The following is a 19,113-nucleotide window of genomic DNA, read 5'->3' as shown; positions in this document are numbered from 1 at the left end:
CACAGGGCTTCTTGTCAGGCAAGGTAACAACATTAAAGAAAAAAGCAACAATCTTAAATAAAAGGCTTGAATAAAATGCAAAAATTCTAAACTTAAGAGTTTTACCTGTAGCCTTAGGAATATCTGTGTGAAGGGCTCCATCCTTACTAGGTACGAAGCCACAATCATTGCAGATGAATAGTGTGTCCCATAGTGGTAGGCTGGAGTTTCTCCTTGCCAAGAAAATTAAAGCATAATTGAAAATGAAAGAGTAATATGAAAAATAAAATTTGCATTCATCAATAGACTTGAAAATGCTAACGTATGTGATAACTGTGACACTAAGTGCAATTAGCACTGGCATTTGCAGCATGAAAACTTTATGATGACACTGCAACCTCTCACTTATATGTTTGGCAGTTATCCAGTTTAGTATAATTCTGTGCCTTTCCCCCAAACTGAGTACATCTAGCAATTCATGTTTTGAGGCTAACTGTAACAGGTAATCCTTAATAGCAAACCATCTTTGACTAAAGCAAGATAATGAGCAACTTTTTATTAGGTTCTAGCTTTGCAACAGTATAAATTTCTCTAAATTGTTGTCTTCGAATATTATGCAATTTTTATTACATAGTCTCCTTGCAGGAAAAAGAAAGGATTCCACACAGGGAATATAGTTAGGCTTAGTTTTTTTCTCTTTTGTTTGTTTTGCCTGTTTGAAGGGGATACATGATAAACATTAAACATAAAAAAACATAAGTAGGTAAACTGTAGTATTTTAGAAGGTAATCAACTATAATTTTTTAATGCAAAAGGTTTCTAAAAAGTGCCTCAATAAAATTAAAAGAACCTATAATGGAAAACAATCTGAAAAAACTGAATGACTGAATCACTTTGCTGTACACCTGAAACACTGTAAATCAACTATACTTCAATAAAAAAAATTAAAAGAGTCAATAAAGGAAACTTTAGTTTCTGGCCTAAATACGATTAGAGATAATGGCATATTATGATGGGAAATTTCTACCCTAGACAAAGCAGACATACTTTGCTTTCTGCCAGTACCTGACAAGCTACCTAAAAAATGCCTTCTAAGCATGGCCATCAGTTGGCATGCAAAACCTCATTCTTCTACTCTGATAGTTGTGTATTAAGTGTGCATACGCAACATATATAGATATAATGATATATAAGCAATCTGGGGAAAGATGGAAGGGCATCAGACCGCTAAATAATGGCTTACTTTTGAAACTTGGGTACAAAGTCCCATGACAGGAAAAGTTACTTACCATTAGGATCTTCCCAGTCTTTATATCGCTTCTTATACTGAGCTAATCGTTCATCTGTCTGTGCTCCCATTGGCTTAGCCAGGTTTCTAAATGTCTTGGGATTAGTAAGATCTACCTCCTAAAATACAAAACGAAACCCAATTCCAAATTACTATACATCCTCTATTCTCACCAATGTAGACACAGTGGCTATAGCAATGATGATCTGTAAATGTGCTAGTATCTATGGGGTCACACCAGCAGAACTGGACTCCAAGACAATGCCATGCACCTACTGGTTATCCATATTTTATGGACAGGCACATGGCAGTTTGTTAATTGGTTTGGCTTGAAGACAACTGTTTTGGAAATTAAGTGTTCACAGAGGAAGGCACTCAGGATCCAGGTTTGGAGATGAGGAATAAGGGAAAACTGTTCCCAGTCTTGGCAAGGGCACAGCAGGAGACTGTGGACACAAAAGCTCCAATTCATCTTTATCCTCTGTCACCCACATAACTGGAGGATCAAATCTCCTTTTTGTTCTCTTCCCCTCTCCCCCATTTCACTCCAACTTCACTTCTGAGCATTTTCTTCCTAGAGGTGAAAGGGAAGTGAAATAAACTAGAGCACTCAGTAATTTGTTCACCTCCAAAAGACAACATCATACCAGATCAAGTGACTCCAAATGAGATGGTTTCTTTCAGTCTACCAGAGATTATTTTAAAAGCTCATTTCTAGCTGACTTAATTCATGTATTTAAAAGGAAACCAAAATTTACCTCCTGAGGGTTTTAAAAGTAGAAATTTGAAGTACATACCCATGGGATACGTAATTTGTGTCATTTCTATAGGGCATCATGGCCCACCAATTTTGCCAACTTATATTTTAAAAGTCTTGAACAGGAGAAACTGATCCACATTACCAATATAAGTCAAGTTAGTATTTGTCCTCTGAAAATCTACATGTAAAATACCTCATTCATACTTTTTTTGGTTATTTCAACAAAGATTAAAAGTATTTACTAAGAACCGGGCATTGCTCTAGAGCAGCGGTCCCCAACCTTTTTGGCACCAGGGACCGTTTTCATGGAAGACAATTTTTCCAAGGCCCGGTGGGGGGGAGGATGGTTTTGGGATGATTCAAGCGCATTACATTTATTGTGCACTTTACTTCTATTATTATTACATCAGCTCCACCTCAGATCATCAGGCATCAGATCCTGGGGGCTGGGGACCCCTTCTCTAGAGGTTGGAACTTAAGAGCTACATAAGATAGTCTTTGTTTTTAAGGACCTCATAGTTGAGTACGGTCAGACAAAAATCATGACTACAACATGCTGTAAAAGAAAGCAGCATGATACAGCTACAAGGCAGTGTGGGAACAGAGGAAGAAGGAAGAGGACAGAAGGCTCCCCGGAGGTATACTGGAGTGTGTCCTGCAGGATGAAATACAGCTAGCCAGAGGAACCTGTCAGCGGGAGAGAAGATGGGCATGGGCATGGGGAGAAGTGCAGGCAGGGAGAACAGCATAGGCAGAGCTGCTGAGAGAGAACGGGGTAGCCCAGGACAGCGGTTCTCGAAGCACAGGAGGGAGATCTACGTATCAGCTACTTTGCGAAGGGTGCTATACCGAGGTTTTAAAATTCTCTCCAAATTGTGATGATGATTTATGCAATAATTTAAAACTGAGGAATGACTCAATTAGATTTGTTCCTGCTGGCTGCAGTGTAGAGGACAGTGACATCCTCCAGTGGATACAAATTTATTAGCACTTTAGGAAATTCAATAGATATCATGAATCCAAGAAGTTCATCAAGTATCCAAACTTTGTACAAGTCTAAGCTAAAGCTCTTCTCATCTTCTTGGGAGTAAGTCCCCTTTGAGAACTTAAACTATAAAGCATATAAATCATTTCAGCCACTGCATTATCTTTTAATTACTTTCGAGAATGTGTTCCACTTTCACAAAATGATTTGAAATTTACCTCTGAGTCGTAATCTGCAAGGATCCAGGGGAAGACAGGATACTGCATGAGGTCATTATATGATCTGCCAGCCAAAGTGTTCAAGTGCATCAAATACTGAAAGTTGCTGATTTCACCTCTCTTGGGAAAGATAAATAGATTCATTTTAAAGCAATCAAATATTTCTGCTACATTCAATTTTAAAAATTTATATGCAAAATGAGGTAAAGGATAATTTCTTGCAGATTTCAGAATAAAGCATTTTTTTCCCTTAAAAACAAAAACAAAACTTTTTTTCTATGGTATATATTTTATAAATTATTAAAGTACTTTTAACTGTATGACTTATACTTTCTAGCTACAAATTACGAAGGAAGCTTACATTTTCATTGAACTTACCTCCCATCTCTGAGTCACAGACTTCTCTCCAACCAGAGTGCTAAGCAACCCAGATCTAAAAATGATAAATAATAAATTGTAGGCAACATAACTTTAAAAATATGTGTAATTACAAAGCTGAAAATTTTAAGTCAATGGTCCACGAATTTTTCAAACTATGGAGGACAACCTATTAGTGGGTCATGAAATCAGTTTAGGGGGTTTGTGAACAGCATTTTGAATTATGAAATAACAGAATCAAATTGAAGAAAATAGAAAACATTGGAAGGCACTACATGCAGGAAGGAAAAATCTCTTCTGTGAATTTTATTGTACTATTTGTAACTAAGTTTGTGTGAGTTGGGATGCAATGTAGTATTTTTTTTTTTTTTTTTTTCGTTACGCGGGCCTCTCACTGTTGTGGCCCCTCCCATCGCAGAGCACAGGCTCCAGACGCGCAGGCCCAGTGGCCATGGCCCACGGGCCCAGCCGCTCCGTGGCACGTGGGATCCTCCCGGACCGGGGCACGAACCCATGTCCCCTGCATTGGCAGGCGGATTCTCAACCACTGCACCACCAGGGAAGCCCACAATGTAGTATTTTTTACCGTGGGTTACAGAAAATGAGTTTGAAAAACATTGATCTAGTTCAACTTTCTAACCTTTACAATAATTTCTATATAAACTGATCTAAAGACATTAAATTGGAATAACTGATAAGAGTATACAATATTTTGTACATAGTAGGTGCACAGTACATTTCCTAAAAGAGGTGTTGAAAAAGTGAATGAAAATATAAATATTTTATGACAGGAAAGTCACTGCTGTTCAGAAAATTACAGAACATTTTCTATAGCAGATTTTCTAGAATGCTATAAAACCTTAAGGTTATAATATTGATAATTATTAATCTGAAGATTGTGAGTTGACCACTGAACAAGTAGGAAAGCACTTAACTATATATTTTATTGTCTGAAAGGAAATTAAGAGATTTGTAAACCTTAGTTCATAAACATATCTAGGTCAAAGGTACAGATACCACTTTTCACTACTAGATAAATTCTTCCCTTCAGGCAAATTGAATGCATAGGGTACTCTCCCTGGAAAAAGAGCTATGATCATTCCTCAACATTGTAGGAAAGGGAACAATTGAAAAGAAGATTAAAGTTGGGAATGAATTTCTGCTTCTTGTCTTTGAGTTTTCAATAGTTCTTCAAGAACTGCCAACTCAGCACAGACAGTAGTAAGAACAATGAAATAGCAAGCTGAAGATTATCTAGGCAAGCAAAAGTACTAGCAATTTGCTTACAACTAGAAAAAAGGCTTAGTATGCTTTAAGGGAGCCTTTCACTTCCTATATTTATCTTAACAGCAACACAAACGATTAGGAATAGAACAGGTTTCTAAGGTTAACAAAAGCATATAAGCAGCATTTGTAAATCTCAGCTAAAAAAAAATAAAAGCAGTAAGTTAAAGAGAAATACACAAATTAATATATTTAGACACATATAGATTGAAATAAAATTTTATTTACAAATTACAGAATCCCCAGAAGTTTTAAGCTATTTTCTTGCATGTAGTAATAATTAATTTGTAGCCCCAAAGCACTGCTTCTTTTTCTTTTGAATTTTATTTATTTTTTTATAAGCAGGTTCTTATTAGTTATCTATTTTATACATATTAGAGTATATATGTCCATCCCAATCTCCCAATTCATCCCACCCACCCCGGCTCTGCCCTCTTGGTGTCCATACATTTGTTCTCTACATCTGTGTCTCTATTTCTGCTTTGCAAACTGGTTCATCTGTACCATTTTTCTAGATTCTACATATATGCGTTAATATACAATATTTGTTTTTCACTTTAGTTTGCTTCCATGTCTTGGCTATTGAAAACAGTGTGGCAATGAACACTGGGTGCATGTGTCTTTTTGAATTAAGGTTTCCTCTAGGTATATGCCCAGTAGTGGGACTGCTGGGTCATATGGTAGTTCTATTTTCAGGAACCTCCATAGTGGCTGTATCAATTTACATTCCCACCAACAGTGCAAGAGGGTTCCCTTTTCTCCACACCCTCTGCAGTTTTTCTTGTTTGTAGATTTTCTGATGATGCCCATTCTAACTGGTGTGAGGTGATACCTCACTGTAGTTTTCATTTGCATTTCTTTAATAATTAGTGATGTTGAGCAGCTTTTCATTTGTCTGTTAGCCATCTGTATGTCTTCTTTGGAGAAATGTCTATTTAGGTCTTCTGCCCAATTTTTTGATTAGGTTGTTTGTTTTTTTAATATTGAGCTGCATGAGCGGCTTATATATTTTGGAGATTAATCTTTTGTCTGCTGATTTGTTTGCAAATATTTTCTCCCATTCTAAGCGTTGTCTTTTCATCTTGTTTACAGTTTCCGTTACTGTACAAAAGCTTTTAAGTTTCACTAGGTCCCATTTGTTTATTTTTATTTCCATTACTCTAGGAGGTGGGTCAAAAAAGATCTTGATGTGATTTATGTCAAAGAGTGTTGTTATTCCTATGCTTTCCTCTATGAGTTTAATAGTGTCTGGTCTTACATTTAGGTCTTTAATCCACTTTGAGTTTATTTTTGTGTATGGTGATAGGGACTGTTCTAATTTCATTCTTTTACATGTAGTCCAGTTTCCCCAGCACCACTTATTGAAGAGGCTGTCTTTTCTCCATTATATATTCTTGCCTCTTTTATCAAAGATAAGGTGACTGTATGTGCATGGTTTTATCTCTGGGCTTTCTATCCTGTTCCATTGATCTATATTTCTGTTTTTGTGCCAGTACCGTACTGTCTTGATTACTGTGGCTTTGTAGTATCCTCTGAGGTCAGGGAGCCTGATTCCTCCAGCTCCATTTTGCTTTCTCAAGATTGCTTTGGCTATTCGGGGCCTTTGTGTTTCCATACAAATTGTGAATTTTTTTGTTCTAGTTCTGTGAAAAATGCCATTGGTAGCTTGATAGGGATTGCATTGAATTTGCAGATTGCTTTGGGTAGTATAGTTATTTTCACAATGTTGATTCTTCCAATCCAAGAACATGGTATATCTCTACATCTGTTGGTGTCATCTTTGATTTCTTTCATCAGTGTCTTACAGTTTTCTGAGTACAGGTCTTTTACCTCCTTAGGTAGGTTTATTCCTAGGTATTTTATTCTTTTTGTTGCAGTGGTGAATGGGATTGTTTCCTTAATTTCCCCTTCTGATCTTTTGTTGTTAAGTGTACAGGAATGCAAGAGATTTCTGTGTATTAATTTTGTATCCTGCAACTTTTACCAAATTCATTGATTAGCTCTAGCAATTTTCTGGTGGCATCTTTAGGATTCTCTATGTATAGTATCATGTCATCTGCAAACAGTGACAGTTTTACTTCTTCTTTTCCAATTTGTATTCCTCTAATTTCTTTTTCTTCTCTTATTGCCATGGCTAGGACTTCCAAAACAATGTTGAATGACAGTGGTGAGAGTGGACATCCTTGTCTTGTTCCTGATCTTAGAGGAAATGCTTTCAGTTTTTCACCATTGAGAATGATGTTTGCTGTGGGTTTGTCGTATATGGCCTTTGTTACATTGAGGTAGGTTCCCTCTATGCCCACTTTCTGGAGAGGTTTTATCATAAATGAGTGTTGAATTTTGTCAAAAGCTTCTTCTATGTCTATTGAGATGATTATATGGTTTTTATTCTTCAATTTGTTAATACAGTGTATCAAATTGATTGATTTGCATATATTGAAGAATTCTCGCATCCCTGGGATAAATCCCACTTGATCATGGTGTATGATCCTTTTAATGTGCTGATGGATTCTGTTTGCTAGAATTCTGTTAAGGATTTTTGCATCTATATTCATCAGGGATATTGGTCTATAATTTTTTTTTTTTTGTAGTATCTCTGTCTGGTTTTGGTATCAGGGTGATGGTGGCATTGTAGAATGAGTTTGGGAGTGTTCCTTCCTCTGCAATTTTTTTGAAGAGTTTAAGAAGGATGGGTGTTAGCTCTTCTCTAAATATTTGACAGAATTCACCTGTGAAGCCATCTGGTCCTGGACTTTTGTTTGTTGGAAGATTTTAAATCACAGTTTCAATTTCATTACTTGTGATTGGTCTGTTCATATTTTCTATTTCTTCCTGGTTCAGTCTCGGAAGGTTATACCTTTCTAAGCATTTGTCCATTTCTTCCAGGTTGTCCATTTTATTGGCACAGAGCTGCTTGCAGTAGTCTCTTATGATTCTTTGTATTTCTGCGGTGTCCATTGTAACTTTTCTTTTTTCATTTCTAAGTTTATTGATTTGAGTCCTCTCCCTCTTTTTCCTGATGAGTCTGGCTAAAGGTTTATCAATTTTGTTTATCTTCTCAAAGGACCAGCTTTTAGTTTTATTGATCTTTGCTACTGTTTTCTTTGTTTCTATTTCATTTATTTCTGCTCTGATCTTTATGATTTCTTTCCTTCTCCTAACTTTGGGTTTAATTTGTTCTTCTTTCTCTAGTTGCTTCAGGTGTAAGGTTAGATTGTTTATTTGAGATATTTCTTGTTTCTTGAGGTAGGACTGTATTGCTATAAACTTCTGTCTTAGAACTGCTTTTGCTGCATCCCATAGGTTTTGGATCATCGTGTTTTTGTTGTCAGTGGACTCCAGGTATTTTTTGATTTCCTCTTTGATTTCTTCAGTGATCTCTTGGTTATTTAGTAATGTATTGTTTAGCCTCCATGTGTCTGTGTTATGTTTTTTCCCTGTAATTTATTTCTAATCTCATAGCATTGTGGTCGGAAAAAATGCTTGATATGATTTCAATTTTCTTAAATTTACCAAGGCTTGATTTGTGACCCAAGATTTGATCTATCCTGGAGAATGTTCCATGTGCACTTGAGAAGAAAGTGTAATCTGCTGTTTTTGGATGGAATGTCCTATAAATATCAATTAAATCCATCTGGTCTCTTGTGTCTTTTAAAGCTTGTGTTTCCTTATTAATCTTCTGTCTGGATGATCTGTCCATTGGTGTAGTTGAGGTGTTAAAGTCCCCCACTATTATTGTGTTACTGTCAATTTCCTCTTTTATAGCTTTTAGCATTTGCCTTATGTATTGAGGTACTCCTATGCTGGGTGCATATATATTTATAATTGTTACATCTTCTTCATGGATTTATCCCTTGATCATTATGTAGTATCCTTCCTTGTCTCTTGTAACATTATTTTAAAGTGTATTTTATCTGATATGAGTATTGCTACTCCAGCTTTCTTTTGATTTCCATTTGCATGGAATATCTTTTTCCATCCCCTCACTTTCAGTCTGTATGTGTCCCTAGGTCTGAAGTGGGTCTCTTGTAGACAGCATATATATGGGTCTTGCTTTTGTATCCATTCAGCGAGCCTGTGTCTTTTGGTTGGAGCATTTAATCCATTCACATTTAAGGTTATTATCAATATGTATGTTCCTATTATCATTTTCTTAATTGTTTTGGGTTTGTTTGTAGGTCCTTTTCTTCTCTTGTTTTTCCCACTTAGAGAAGTCCCTTTAGCATTTGTTGTAGAGCTGGTTTGGTGGTGCTGAATTCTCTTAGCTTTGCTTGTCTGTAAAGCTTTTGATTTCTCCATTGAATCAGAATGAGTTCCTTTCCGGGTAGAGTAATCTTGGTTGTAGGTTCTTCCCTTTCATCACTTTAAATATATTGTGCCACTCCCTTGTGGCTTGTAGAGTTTCTGCTGATAAATCAGCTGTTAACCTTATGGGAGTTCCCTTGTATGTTACTTGTCATTTTTCCCTTGTTGCTTTTAATAATTTTTGTCTTTAATTTTTGTCAATTTGATTACTATGTGTCTTGGTGTTCTCCTTGGGTTTATCCTGCCTGGGACTCTCTGTGCTTCCTAGATTTGCTATTTTCTTGCCCAAGTTCGGGAAGTTTTTGACTATAACCTCTTCAAATATTTTCTTGGTTCCTTCCTCTCTCTCTTCTTCTGGGACACCTATAATGCAAATGTTGATGCATTTAATGTTGTCCCAGAGGTCTCTTAGGCTGTCTTTATTTCTTTTCATTCTTTTCCCTTTATTCTGTTCCCCGGCAGTGAATTCCACCATTCTGTCTTCCAGGTCACTTACCCATTCTTCTGCCTCAGTTATTCTGCTATTGATTCCTTCTAGTATATTTTTCATTTCAGTTATTGTATTGTTCATCTCTGTTTGTCTGTTCTTTAATTCTTTTAGGTGTTTGTTCTTCAATTCTTCTAGGTCTTTGTTAAACATTTCTTGCGTCTTCTCGATCTTTGCTGCCATTCTTTTTCCGAGGTCCTGGATCATCTTCACTATCATTATTCTGAATTCTTTTTCTGGAAGGTTGCCTAGGTCCACTTCATTTAGTTGTTTTTCTGGGGTTTTGTCTTATTCCTTCATGTGGCACATAGTCCTTTGCCTTTTCATTTTGTCTATCTTTCTGTGAATGTGGCTTTCTTTCCACAGGCTGCAGGATTGTAGTTCTTCTTGCTTCTGCTGTCTACTGCTTCTTTTCTAATGGATTATAAAGGGCTACCAGTTCCTGAGTACCCGAAAATGAAGCTAGGTATACAGATTCTTGAAATGGCTTTATCATCCAAAAGACTTCCTAAGATTAAAAGCAGCTGAAAAGAGCACAAAGGAACCACTGATAGGTTTGAACACACAAAAACAGAAGTTTATTTTTAAATGTAAGAAAAAAAAATTAAGAGAAAATTTGGCAATTTGTAACAAATATGACAAGCAAAGGGATAATATGCTATTACCAAAAAATCTCATGCACATTGATAATAAGGATTCAGAGGAAATGTTAACTAGACTTACTGAGGTGGTCATTTCACAATATATACAAAATTGAATTATTATATTGTTCACCTAAAACTAATGTAATGTGAATTATATCTGGAAAAAAAAAAAAAACTACAAAAAAACCCAAACCGCCACCACCACCAATAAAGAACTCAGTGGAAAAAAATGGGCAAAAGTTACAGATAACTCATAAATGATAATTTTAAATGGCTAACAAATATATACAGAGCTCAAGATTTCTAATATGAAAAGAAATGCACATTTAAAAACAAAGCATCTTTAAACATCGGTAAAAGTGAAAAAGTAAATATAAAAAGCTGGTATCTATTGAGATAAGCTAACTTATCCACTATCGGTGGAATATAGATGTGTATAATTTTTATAGAAATCTAGTTGGTTTTGCATATTAAGAGTCTTAAAATTCATACTATTTTACTACGGGAATTTTATCCTAAAAAAATAATGAGGTATCACATTTCCATTATTATAACAGGGAAACCTGATAAAGATGAAATATCCAAGAACAAGAGAATGCTTTATACATATGATGAAGGGCTAGTAAATAAAGGCAAAGTTTCTAAAGAATTTTTTTAAAACCAGGAGGCAATATTTACATATAAGACTGAATAAAAGACGCAGAATAAAAATCTGTGTTTTTAGTATGGACTCAATTGTGCACATAGGAATATATGCATGCTTAAAAGATTAAAGGGAATTGATCAAAATGTGATCAATTTGACACTGATCTGACATGAGCCATCATGCATACATTTTCTTTTTTTTTTTTCTAGTTTTCAGTAGTTAAAATTTTTTGCAAACCCCTGGGGGTTGGGGTGGGGTGGCAGAACACTCATCAAAAATATTAAATAGTACTGTCCAGATAGAAATGATCCAACTGCAGTATTAAACTATAATGTGCAAGAAGCAAGCAACCTACCCCTGCTCCACGCTTGTGTTTGGTCGTTGCCCAGACACAGACTCTGAACTGTCAGTTAGAGATGGCACTACAGCCAAAAACCTGGAAAATTTAAAAACAGTATAAAATTGGAAATGATGTTTCAGTCAGGATCTAATGGGAACTTACAAAAGCATGATTCATTTAGATCTTAATTGCTGCATTTACCCCACCACTACTCAGTAAATGGCAGGCAAAGGGAATATACAATAATTAGAACATTCTTTAACAAAAAAGGGTAGGATGATGGCTTCCAAAGCCAAATATAAAGATCCATAGCAAAATCTGTCATTTTGGATTTTTACATATGCTGCCACATTACTTGAAGAAAAGCCCTGACACACTGAATCACAGGAATTAACTCAACTTAATGATGTCCTAAAGAGTGATTAAAAGCTAAATATTCACATGACAGTCAGTAGTGCTAACAGCTAAACAAATGATAGGACAGAGACATCTCTAACAAATGAAAATATATACATGATAAGAACCTTTATGTGACAATACTATAATTATTTTCAGAGTTGCTCATAATGTCAACATACATTTTTTAAGAGCAAAAAAGAATTGTGGGAAAATTCTTGGAATGAATGTGGACCTTGAACTTGGCATATACACAGACATTTCTCATATAAAGACCATCTCATCTCCTTGCCACAGGTTCTAGTTGGGAAGAGCAGATAATTTATTAACACCGAAAGCAATATCACCTTTAGAAATTCATAAGATAGGTAACTAAAATTTCAGTCATTTACTTAGCTCTTCCCAATCAACATCCACAGGCACTTTACTTGAAGAAACTCCCTCATTTCCCTCGTGCTCACAGGTAGTATTACTGTACTGCAATGATAAGCAATGTTGCTTGGTATTAGTTATTCCTCACTTGAAATACAAAACTTCTCTAATAGAGGGATTGCCAGGATCTACACCACTCTTCAAAGAATAAGAGGGCTCTCCTATTATATTATGATAAGTTCATAAAAGCCTTACTATTCACATGCCAACAGAAGTATTTTGAAGCACATGGAAATATACTATTTTTCTTTTATAAGATAAAATTTAAACACAGTTTACCAAAAATGAAATATGGTTAGATTACATCATCTGCTTTACTTGGCTATGCTACTTTTTCAAGGATGAAGGTATCCAACTTCTCTTCCAAAGTCAGCAAAGTTTCATATGAATACAAATTCTAAGGAAACTCAGGCTCTGCATTCAATAGCAAGGTATGACACTGTCTTCATTTTGGTAAATATGAAAGAAGCCTATTTTGAATCTGAAGTATTATTTTTTTAAGCTCCAGTTTCATCATCCTTTTACACTGAGAGACATGGGACTTTATCACTAAGGTGGCTTTTGATGATATCTACTACAAGTTACCAGAAAGAAAAATGTGATTTCAAAATAGAATAGCATCAGAAGAATCACATTTCAAGAGGCTGGCAAAAATGAAACAAACATTTTCTTCAAAGAAGTTAATTCATGGATTTAACAGATTTTTAAAAAACTAGCTGAACTGGCAATGCTTTACCTCCCATTTCTTCCCATGACAGCATTATGAAGTATTTCTAATAAACAATACCTTTGATAGACTTTGTTTCTAATTCCTTTTTGAAAAGCAAGGAGGTAATTCCGTCCATCTCCAGAGAAAACTTCCACAGCAATAGGCTGAAATGATCAGAGAGAAAAACATTAAGAAAAAACACAAATAGGGTTATATATTAACTTTTCCACTATGAATTTCTATAATGCTGAAGAAATTAACTTGTTGACTGAAGAACTTTTTTTTTTTTTTTGAAGAACATTTTTAGAGTCATGAATTCCCAGCAAATTAAATTACACAATAAACAGTGCCAGTTTATTCTGCTCAATTTGTTTCTAAAAACATTAACAGAATAATGGTAAAATAATCATAAAATTTTGTAAATTTATAGTGAGAATGCAATTTTTATATACAAAGAAAATTATAATATAAATTTGGATAGCTATAGGGAAAGATGGATAACAACATATCACTCAAAGTTTTAGGTTTTTTTTTTTATTAAGAAGGGGGATGTATTGTAAAGTTATGCACCCATGTGACATGAGCTTGTCTATCATACAACCAAATCTAATACTCTAAGGAATAATGTGGATCCTATCATGTATACATCCTCTAAGTAAAGGAACCTGACAAAACATTTATTACTACTAAATCAACCCACCTGTAGGAGATACCTCCTTTTATGAACTTCCTTGATATCTTCATAGGCAAAAATGCTGCATGTTCTCTTGAGTTGACTGGGGCCTTGCCTGGCTCCTCTAGGGATAATTGGCTCATGCATACTATAGGCAGCCCAGAGAAAGGAGATAATAAAAACACAGCAAGAGATAAATTCACTGTTCAATAAAGAGTGTGTTATTTTCAACATGTGAAGAGAAGCAGGAATCGATATATCTGAATATTTAGTTCAAAAAAGACATACCTTTAAGAGAATAATTTGGTAGCTATTCAGTATACCAGAAACCCCCTTTGATGAATATAACTTTAAAAAAATACTATTCATGCTGTCAGGGCTTATTTTTCAGGCACAGCTGGCAAGTGCCAAGGCCTATATTCTTTTAGGCGGGCCAAGAAAATGTTTTAATTTCTTTTAAAATCAAGAGAAAAAACAACTTTTTTTTGTTGTTGTTGTGGTACGCGGGCCTCTCACTGCTGTGGCCTCTCCCGCTGCGGAGCAACAGGCTCCGGACGCGCAGGCTCAGCGGCCATGGCTCACGGGCGCAGCTGCTCCGCGGCACATGGGATCCTCCCGGACCGGGGCACGAACCCACGTCCCCTGAATCGGCAGGCGGACTCTCAACCACTGCGCCACCAGGGAAGCCCAAAAAACTGAATTTTTAGGTAGAAGAAAATGTTTAAATATATAATATGAATATATTCATCTTTAAACCAACACAGTCAGAAAAACATCATTTTAGGTATCTTTATATGTAGGAAGAGGACCGTAAAAGTCATAATGTGGCCCTGACTGCTACTGAAAGTAATTATTTGAAATATCTCCTAGCAATGAAGATGACCATGTCCACATTCACAGTGCATGTTAGGTGTTCAAAATGTTAAAGGAAGAGAAGAGCATGTTGATTTTCTAAGCTTTAAGCTTTTTCATCTTCCTTTGGGCTTTGTCTGTCTCTGGGTTTTCCATTACCCACTATCACGTCCATCATAGGGCTGGCAGAAGAAAAGGAAGATGGATAAACTCAGTTAATTCCTGCCTGTGCTTCAGTCACACTGCTTCTAGGGTACTCAGAGGACATGGATACTTTTACATTTGTTAGAGTATTATATAACTGTCTGTATGTTCTCTACAACTGTGTTCGCACTGAAATTTGAAAAAAAGAACAATTTACAAATTCATAATAACTTTATAAATATATAGATTATAATACAAGGAACTTGTATTATATCTAGTGCTATTAATGCATAGCAATAAATTTTATTTAGTTTTCGTTTTGATAAATAAGGTAAATTTGTCTCTTATAGCCTTGAAATAACTATTACTCTGGTGAATATTTAATGATGGATGCACAAAAACTGAGAGATAACATTACTTGAAACACAATTTTTGCATTAAAAAAAACTATGTAGGACTTTCCTCGTGGCACAGTGGTTAAGAATCCGTGTGCCAAGCAGGGGATGCAGTTTTGAGCCCTGGTCTGGGAAGATCCCACATGCTGCAGAGCAACTAAGCCCGTGTGCTACAACTACTGAGCCTGTGCTCTAGAGCCTGTGAGCCACAACTACTGAGCCTGCGTGCCACAACTACTGAAGCCTGCGCACCTAGAGCCCATGCTCCGCAACAAGAGAAGCCACTGCAGTGAGAAGCCTGCGCACCACAACGAAGAGTAGCCCCCGCTCGCCGCAACTAGAGAAAGCCTGCGCGCAGCAATGAAGGCCCAATGCAGCCAAAAAAAAAAAGAAAAAAAGCAAACAAACCCATGTAGATGTATTGCTTTCTAAAGATAGCTGTACTTTGTATCTCTTCATTCACTTACTTTGGAGGTAAGGTTTCAATATCTCTTATTTCCCTGGTTGCTGTCATTGTAAATCCGTCAATCACATAAAAATGCTCTTTACCAAAAAGAAGTAGCCCTTCACTGGTATCTAGGCCCTGGACTCGAGCACAGCGGTACATGTGTTGGATCTAAAAAGAAAACCATAAACATTCATTAATATAGTTTCTAAAAATCAGGTAATTTCTGTTTTTGATATAAATGAAGCAAAATGTCTTTAAACATGGATTTAATGGGCAAACAAGATTTTATGAAGATGTCACTCTGTGATGGCATCCCCTGAGCTAAGCATATTAACCAGAGTTTAAGCATATTAAAAAGAATAGCTAAGATTGCAGTCTGAGTTGCAGCTGACTTTAGCAAAAGGAAACAACCATTACTCATATCCATCCACCCAATCCACTTATCCTAATATTCACTGAGTACTAACTCCGTGCTAGGCACATGTGTACTAGGCTCTACAGTCAATGAACAAGTTAGAAAAGGAAGGAGACAGACACAAACTTTGCAGGAAAGAGAATTGAGGCATACATGCGAGGAGATTAGGATTGTGCCCTGGGCCAGGCAGGATGATACAGAGTGAAAAAGGTATGCAGAGCCTGACAATCCTGAGTGAATTCCCAGTTCTGTTGTTTAACTATAGATTTGGTCAAATTTCTTAATGTTTCTGGGCTTCTGTGTCTTCATATAAGTTTCAAATATACTTCATTGGTTTGTCATGAGAGTTAGTGAGACAATGTACATAATCATGTTAGGAATTGTTGGCTGTCTTCTCTTCCACATAGCTTACTTTCCTCTTTTTCCATAACAACCCCTGGAACTGGAGTTGTGGAATTTGTCTCTATTTGCTCTCCACTGGAGTCTGCCTGCCTGGCAGCCTGTTGTGCCATTGTAAAAAGCCAAACTTGGCAGAAGTTGCATTTTCCTCATAGAAGGAAGGACTTGCTAAATCTCTCAACGTTAGCAGTGTTTTCTTTCCAACAGGCAGGATCTAGTCCTTAGTAAAAATTCTTTCTTGCACTCAGTTCAACACGAATCAAGGAAAAAAAATCAGCAATTAAATCAGAGTCAAACAAATGTCAAATAAATGTCAGTCTAAATACACCTCCTTCACTATTCAAACTTAAAGCAATTAGAGCAAAAACTGTACTCATGAGTTTAAAAAGTTAAAAAAATGACAGCATCAGAAAATAGATTTTCTAAAATATGCAAATATAAGTTAATTTTCATCACCACATCTGAACTACTTCAATAATAAAAACTTGGAATGTTACAGGAGAAAAACTGACATACTTTTAAAATAACTCTATTGTAATAATACACACAGAAAAAAATGTTTATTTCATAAGTGCATAGCTTGATGAATTTTCAAATGCTTAAAATATGATGCAACCAGCATCCAGATCAAGAAACAGAACATTCCCAAGACCCTAGAAGCCTCTCTTGTACTTCCTTCAGATCTAATGGACTTTTATAGTTACATACTTTTTTCTTTTTATGTTTTCATTTAAGATTAATCAGGTCATATATTTGAACAGAATTTAAAAAATTAAACCCTAATTTCTAGTTACTATTTCTTAGTGGATAAGATTTCAAGTGTTATACCAAGATCTAATATAATAGGCAAAACAACCTTTAAAAAGGTGATACTCACTATACATTCAATTCATTCATTCCTTTACTCATTTATCCCTTTATTTATTCAACCAATCACTCCTTCATTCAAGGTTTACTGAGTTTCTATCAGGTGAGTGAAACTGTGTAAAGCACTGGGACAGAAATAAGAAACAGTGCCTGCCTCAAAAGAGCTCACTATCTAGGTGAAGAGACAGACACAGGAACAAATAATAATAACATGATAAAATGAGTGATATATATAAGGTGCTATAAAAGCATAGAGGAGGGTGTCTAACTAAGCCTGAGCTGGCAAGACAGTGAAGGAAAGCTTCCTCTGTGTGAGCATTAAAGACATCCAGATAAATGATGTTGATCAAATGGGAGTTACTAGGACAGAGGTTATGCAAGTGATGGAAAGAGGGGCATTTAGGCAGAGAACACAATGAGTAAAGCGCAGAGTAAAGAAATATCATGGATGTACCGAACTGCAAGGACAAAATGCAAGGGACAAAATGCAGGGGGCTCAGGCTACATGGCAGAGTCAGTAAAGTGAGCCTGGAGGGGTCGCAGGGTATAAGAGGCTGAGAGAAACAGGAAGGCAAAGCAGTCTTTTGTGAATGAAGCAAAGCAGGGGTTAAGTACAAGGCTGGGGATGATGGGCTAGTTGAAGTTGCTTGTGTGGTTACTGGAATTACAGAGGTATAGGAAAAAATACAGGGCCAAATTACCGAATGGGTTGTGTACATGGGTTTGAAACGAGAATTATGGCAAGAGTTGCAGCCTAATGAAGGGTTTAGAGGAAGACAGTGAACTAGGTGTCAACTGTTAATACTATATCTGATGCAACTTCTTGCTGTTCAGCGTGTTCAGAGAGGTCAGAAAACCCTACAGATGAAAGACGCAGAGTGTTGAACCCAAAAGGGCACCTAATACTGATTTCACTGCAGAGGCTAAAATACTTACCTTTGGCTGCCAGATAAATACCCTTCAACTAGTCTTGTAAAATGGAAACAAACCACTTAATACAATCCCTCCTTTTCAGAAGTAAGGTACCTTTTCTCCCTCTTCTAATAGGCGCAGCAGGGTGGCGTTGTCCGTCTTCTCCTCCTCTTCTATAGAGCTACCCTCAGCAATCTGGTCTTGTAGCTGCTCCTGGGTCTCCTCATCTCCTCCATCAGGTGCAGATCGAGACCGTTTTAGAGGCGGCTTGACCAGTCCTGCAGGGTAAGAGCCAAGAGGGTCATGTGGTCTTGCTGGGGTCATTTGAGAGCCGTTTAGTCTCATGTAGTCCCTCCTCTACATTTCCAATTTGAGATAGTTCTGAAAGGTATGGGGAGGCAGCACAGTTCAGTGGTCAACAGCACAGGCTCTGGAGTTAAACAGCTGCATGACCCTGGAGTATTATTTGTCCCCTCTGAACCTCAGTTTCTCATCTATAAAACCGGGACAAGAATACTATCTATCATGGATACCAGGAGGATTGTTGGAGGACTAAATGAGGTAATTCATGTAAAGTGTTTAGTATCATGCATAATAAATAGTAAATTCTCAGTAAGTGTCAGATGATGATGATAAACAGAGGTCTTATCATAATTAATGGTAAAAGTGGTGGTGCTAATGGGCAGGTGTCATTGAGGGGATATCCTCAATAAATGATCAGTCATTATCAGAAACAAAAATTAGGACAGCAAGTTATAAACATGATTATAAGAGATTCCACCTACTTGGAGGGCCCATGAGGACTACTTCAAGACTCATATTACAAGTGGCAGTATGGTCATTCATACATGAATGAATTTGATTAAATCATCAGGTCATAAAGAATAAGAAAACAATTCTTTTAAAAATATAGGGCCAGACAATTTAATGTGCCATATAAGTTATCATTTTACTGCCTACATTTTGATAATTTTATTGATAATCACAGATGAAATTAAAATCAGCTGATGAAAGTAACCACTGGTAACCCAGAGTATGGGAAGCACTCAAAATAAACTCTAAATCTCACATTTAATTTCATATTCTTTAGTTCTGTACCAAAAAAAGTAATGTTGTATCTACCAACGATAGTTACACTAAGAATTTTGGATAAACGT

The 19,113-nt window shown here is 36.3% G+C and overlaps 1 protein-coding gene across 10 annotated transcripts in view; it reads right to left on the bottom strand.

Annotated features, from left to right (window-relative positions):
- Nucleotides 1-19,113, bottom strand: part of WDFY3 (WD repeat and FYVE domain containing 3) — a 264,038-nt gene that overhangs the window by 30,974 nt on the left and 213,951 nt on the right. For all 10 annotated transcript variants that reach the window (XM_027095853.1, XM_027095860.1, XM_027095857.1 and 7 more), the window contains 9 exons: nucleotides 18,071-18,234; nucleotides 15,383-15,531; nucleotides 13,552-13,672; nucleotides 12,930-13,015; nucleotides 11,330-11,410; nucleotides 3,609-3,663; nucleotides 3,231-3,350; nucleotides 1,269-1,386; nucleotides 106-212 (listed from right to left, as the gene is read on the bottom strand). In XM_027095853.1, coding sequence (XP_026951654.1) covers nucleotides 106-212; nucleotides 1,269-1,386; nucleotides 3,231-3,350; nucleotides 3,609-3,663; nucleotides 11,330-11,410; nucleotides 12,930-13,015; nucleotides 13,552-13,672; nucleotides 15,383-15,531; nucleotides 18,071-18,234 — 1,001 coding nt within the window. The remainder of the gene's footprint in view (nucleotides 1-105; nucleotides 213-1,268; nucleotides 1,387-3,230; nucleotides 3,351-3,608; nucleotides 3,664-11,329; nucleotides 11,411-12,929; nucleotides 13,016-13,551; nucleotides 13,673-15,382; nucleotides 15,532-18,070; nucleotides 18,235-19,113) is intronic.

The sequence above is a fragment of the Aethalodelphis obliquidens genome, unplaced genomic scaffold (assembly GCF_003676395.1).
Source record: "Aethalodelphis obliquidens isolate GAN/ISIS:26980383/991018 unplaced genomic scaffold, ASM367639v1 scaffold95, whole genome shotgun sequence".
Taxonomy (NCBI): Eukaryota; Metazoa; Chordata; class Mammalia; order Artiodactyla; family Delphinidae; genus Aethalodelphis; species Aethalodelphis obliquidens.
Note: the sequence above shows the minus strand (reverse complement) of the source record. Positions and strands in the feature narration are given on the sequence as shown.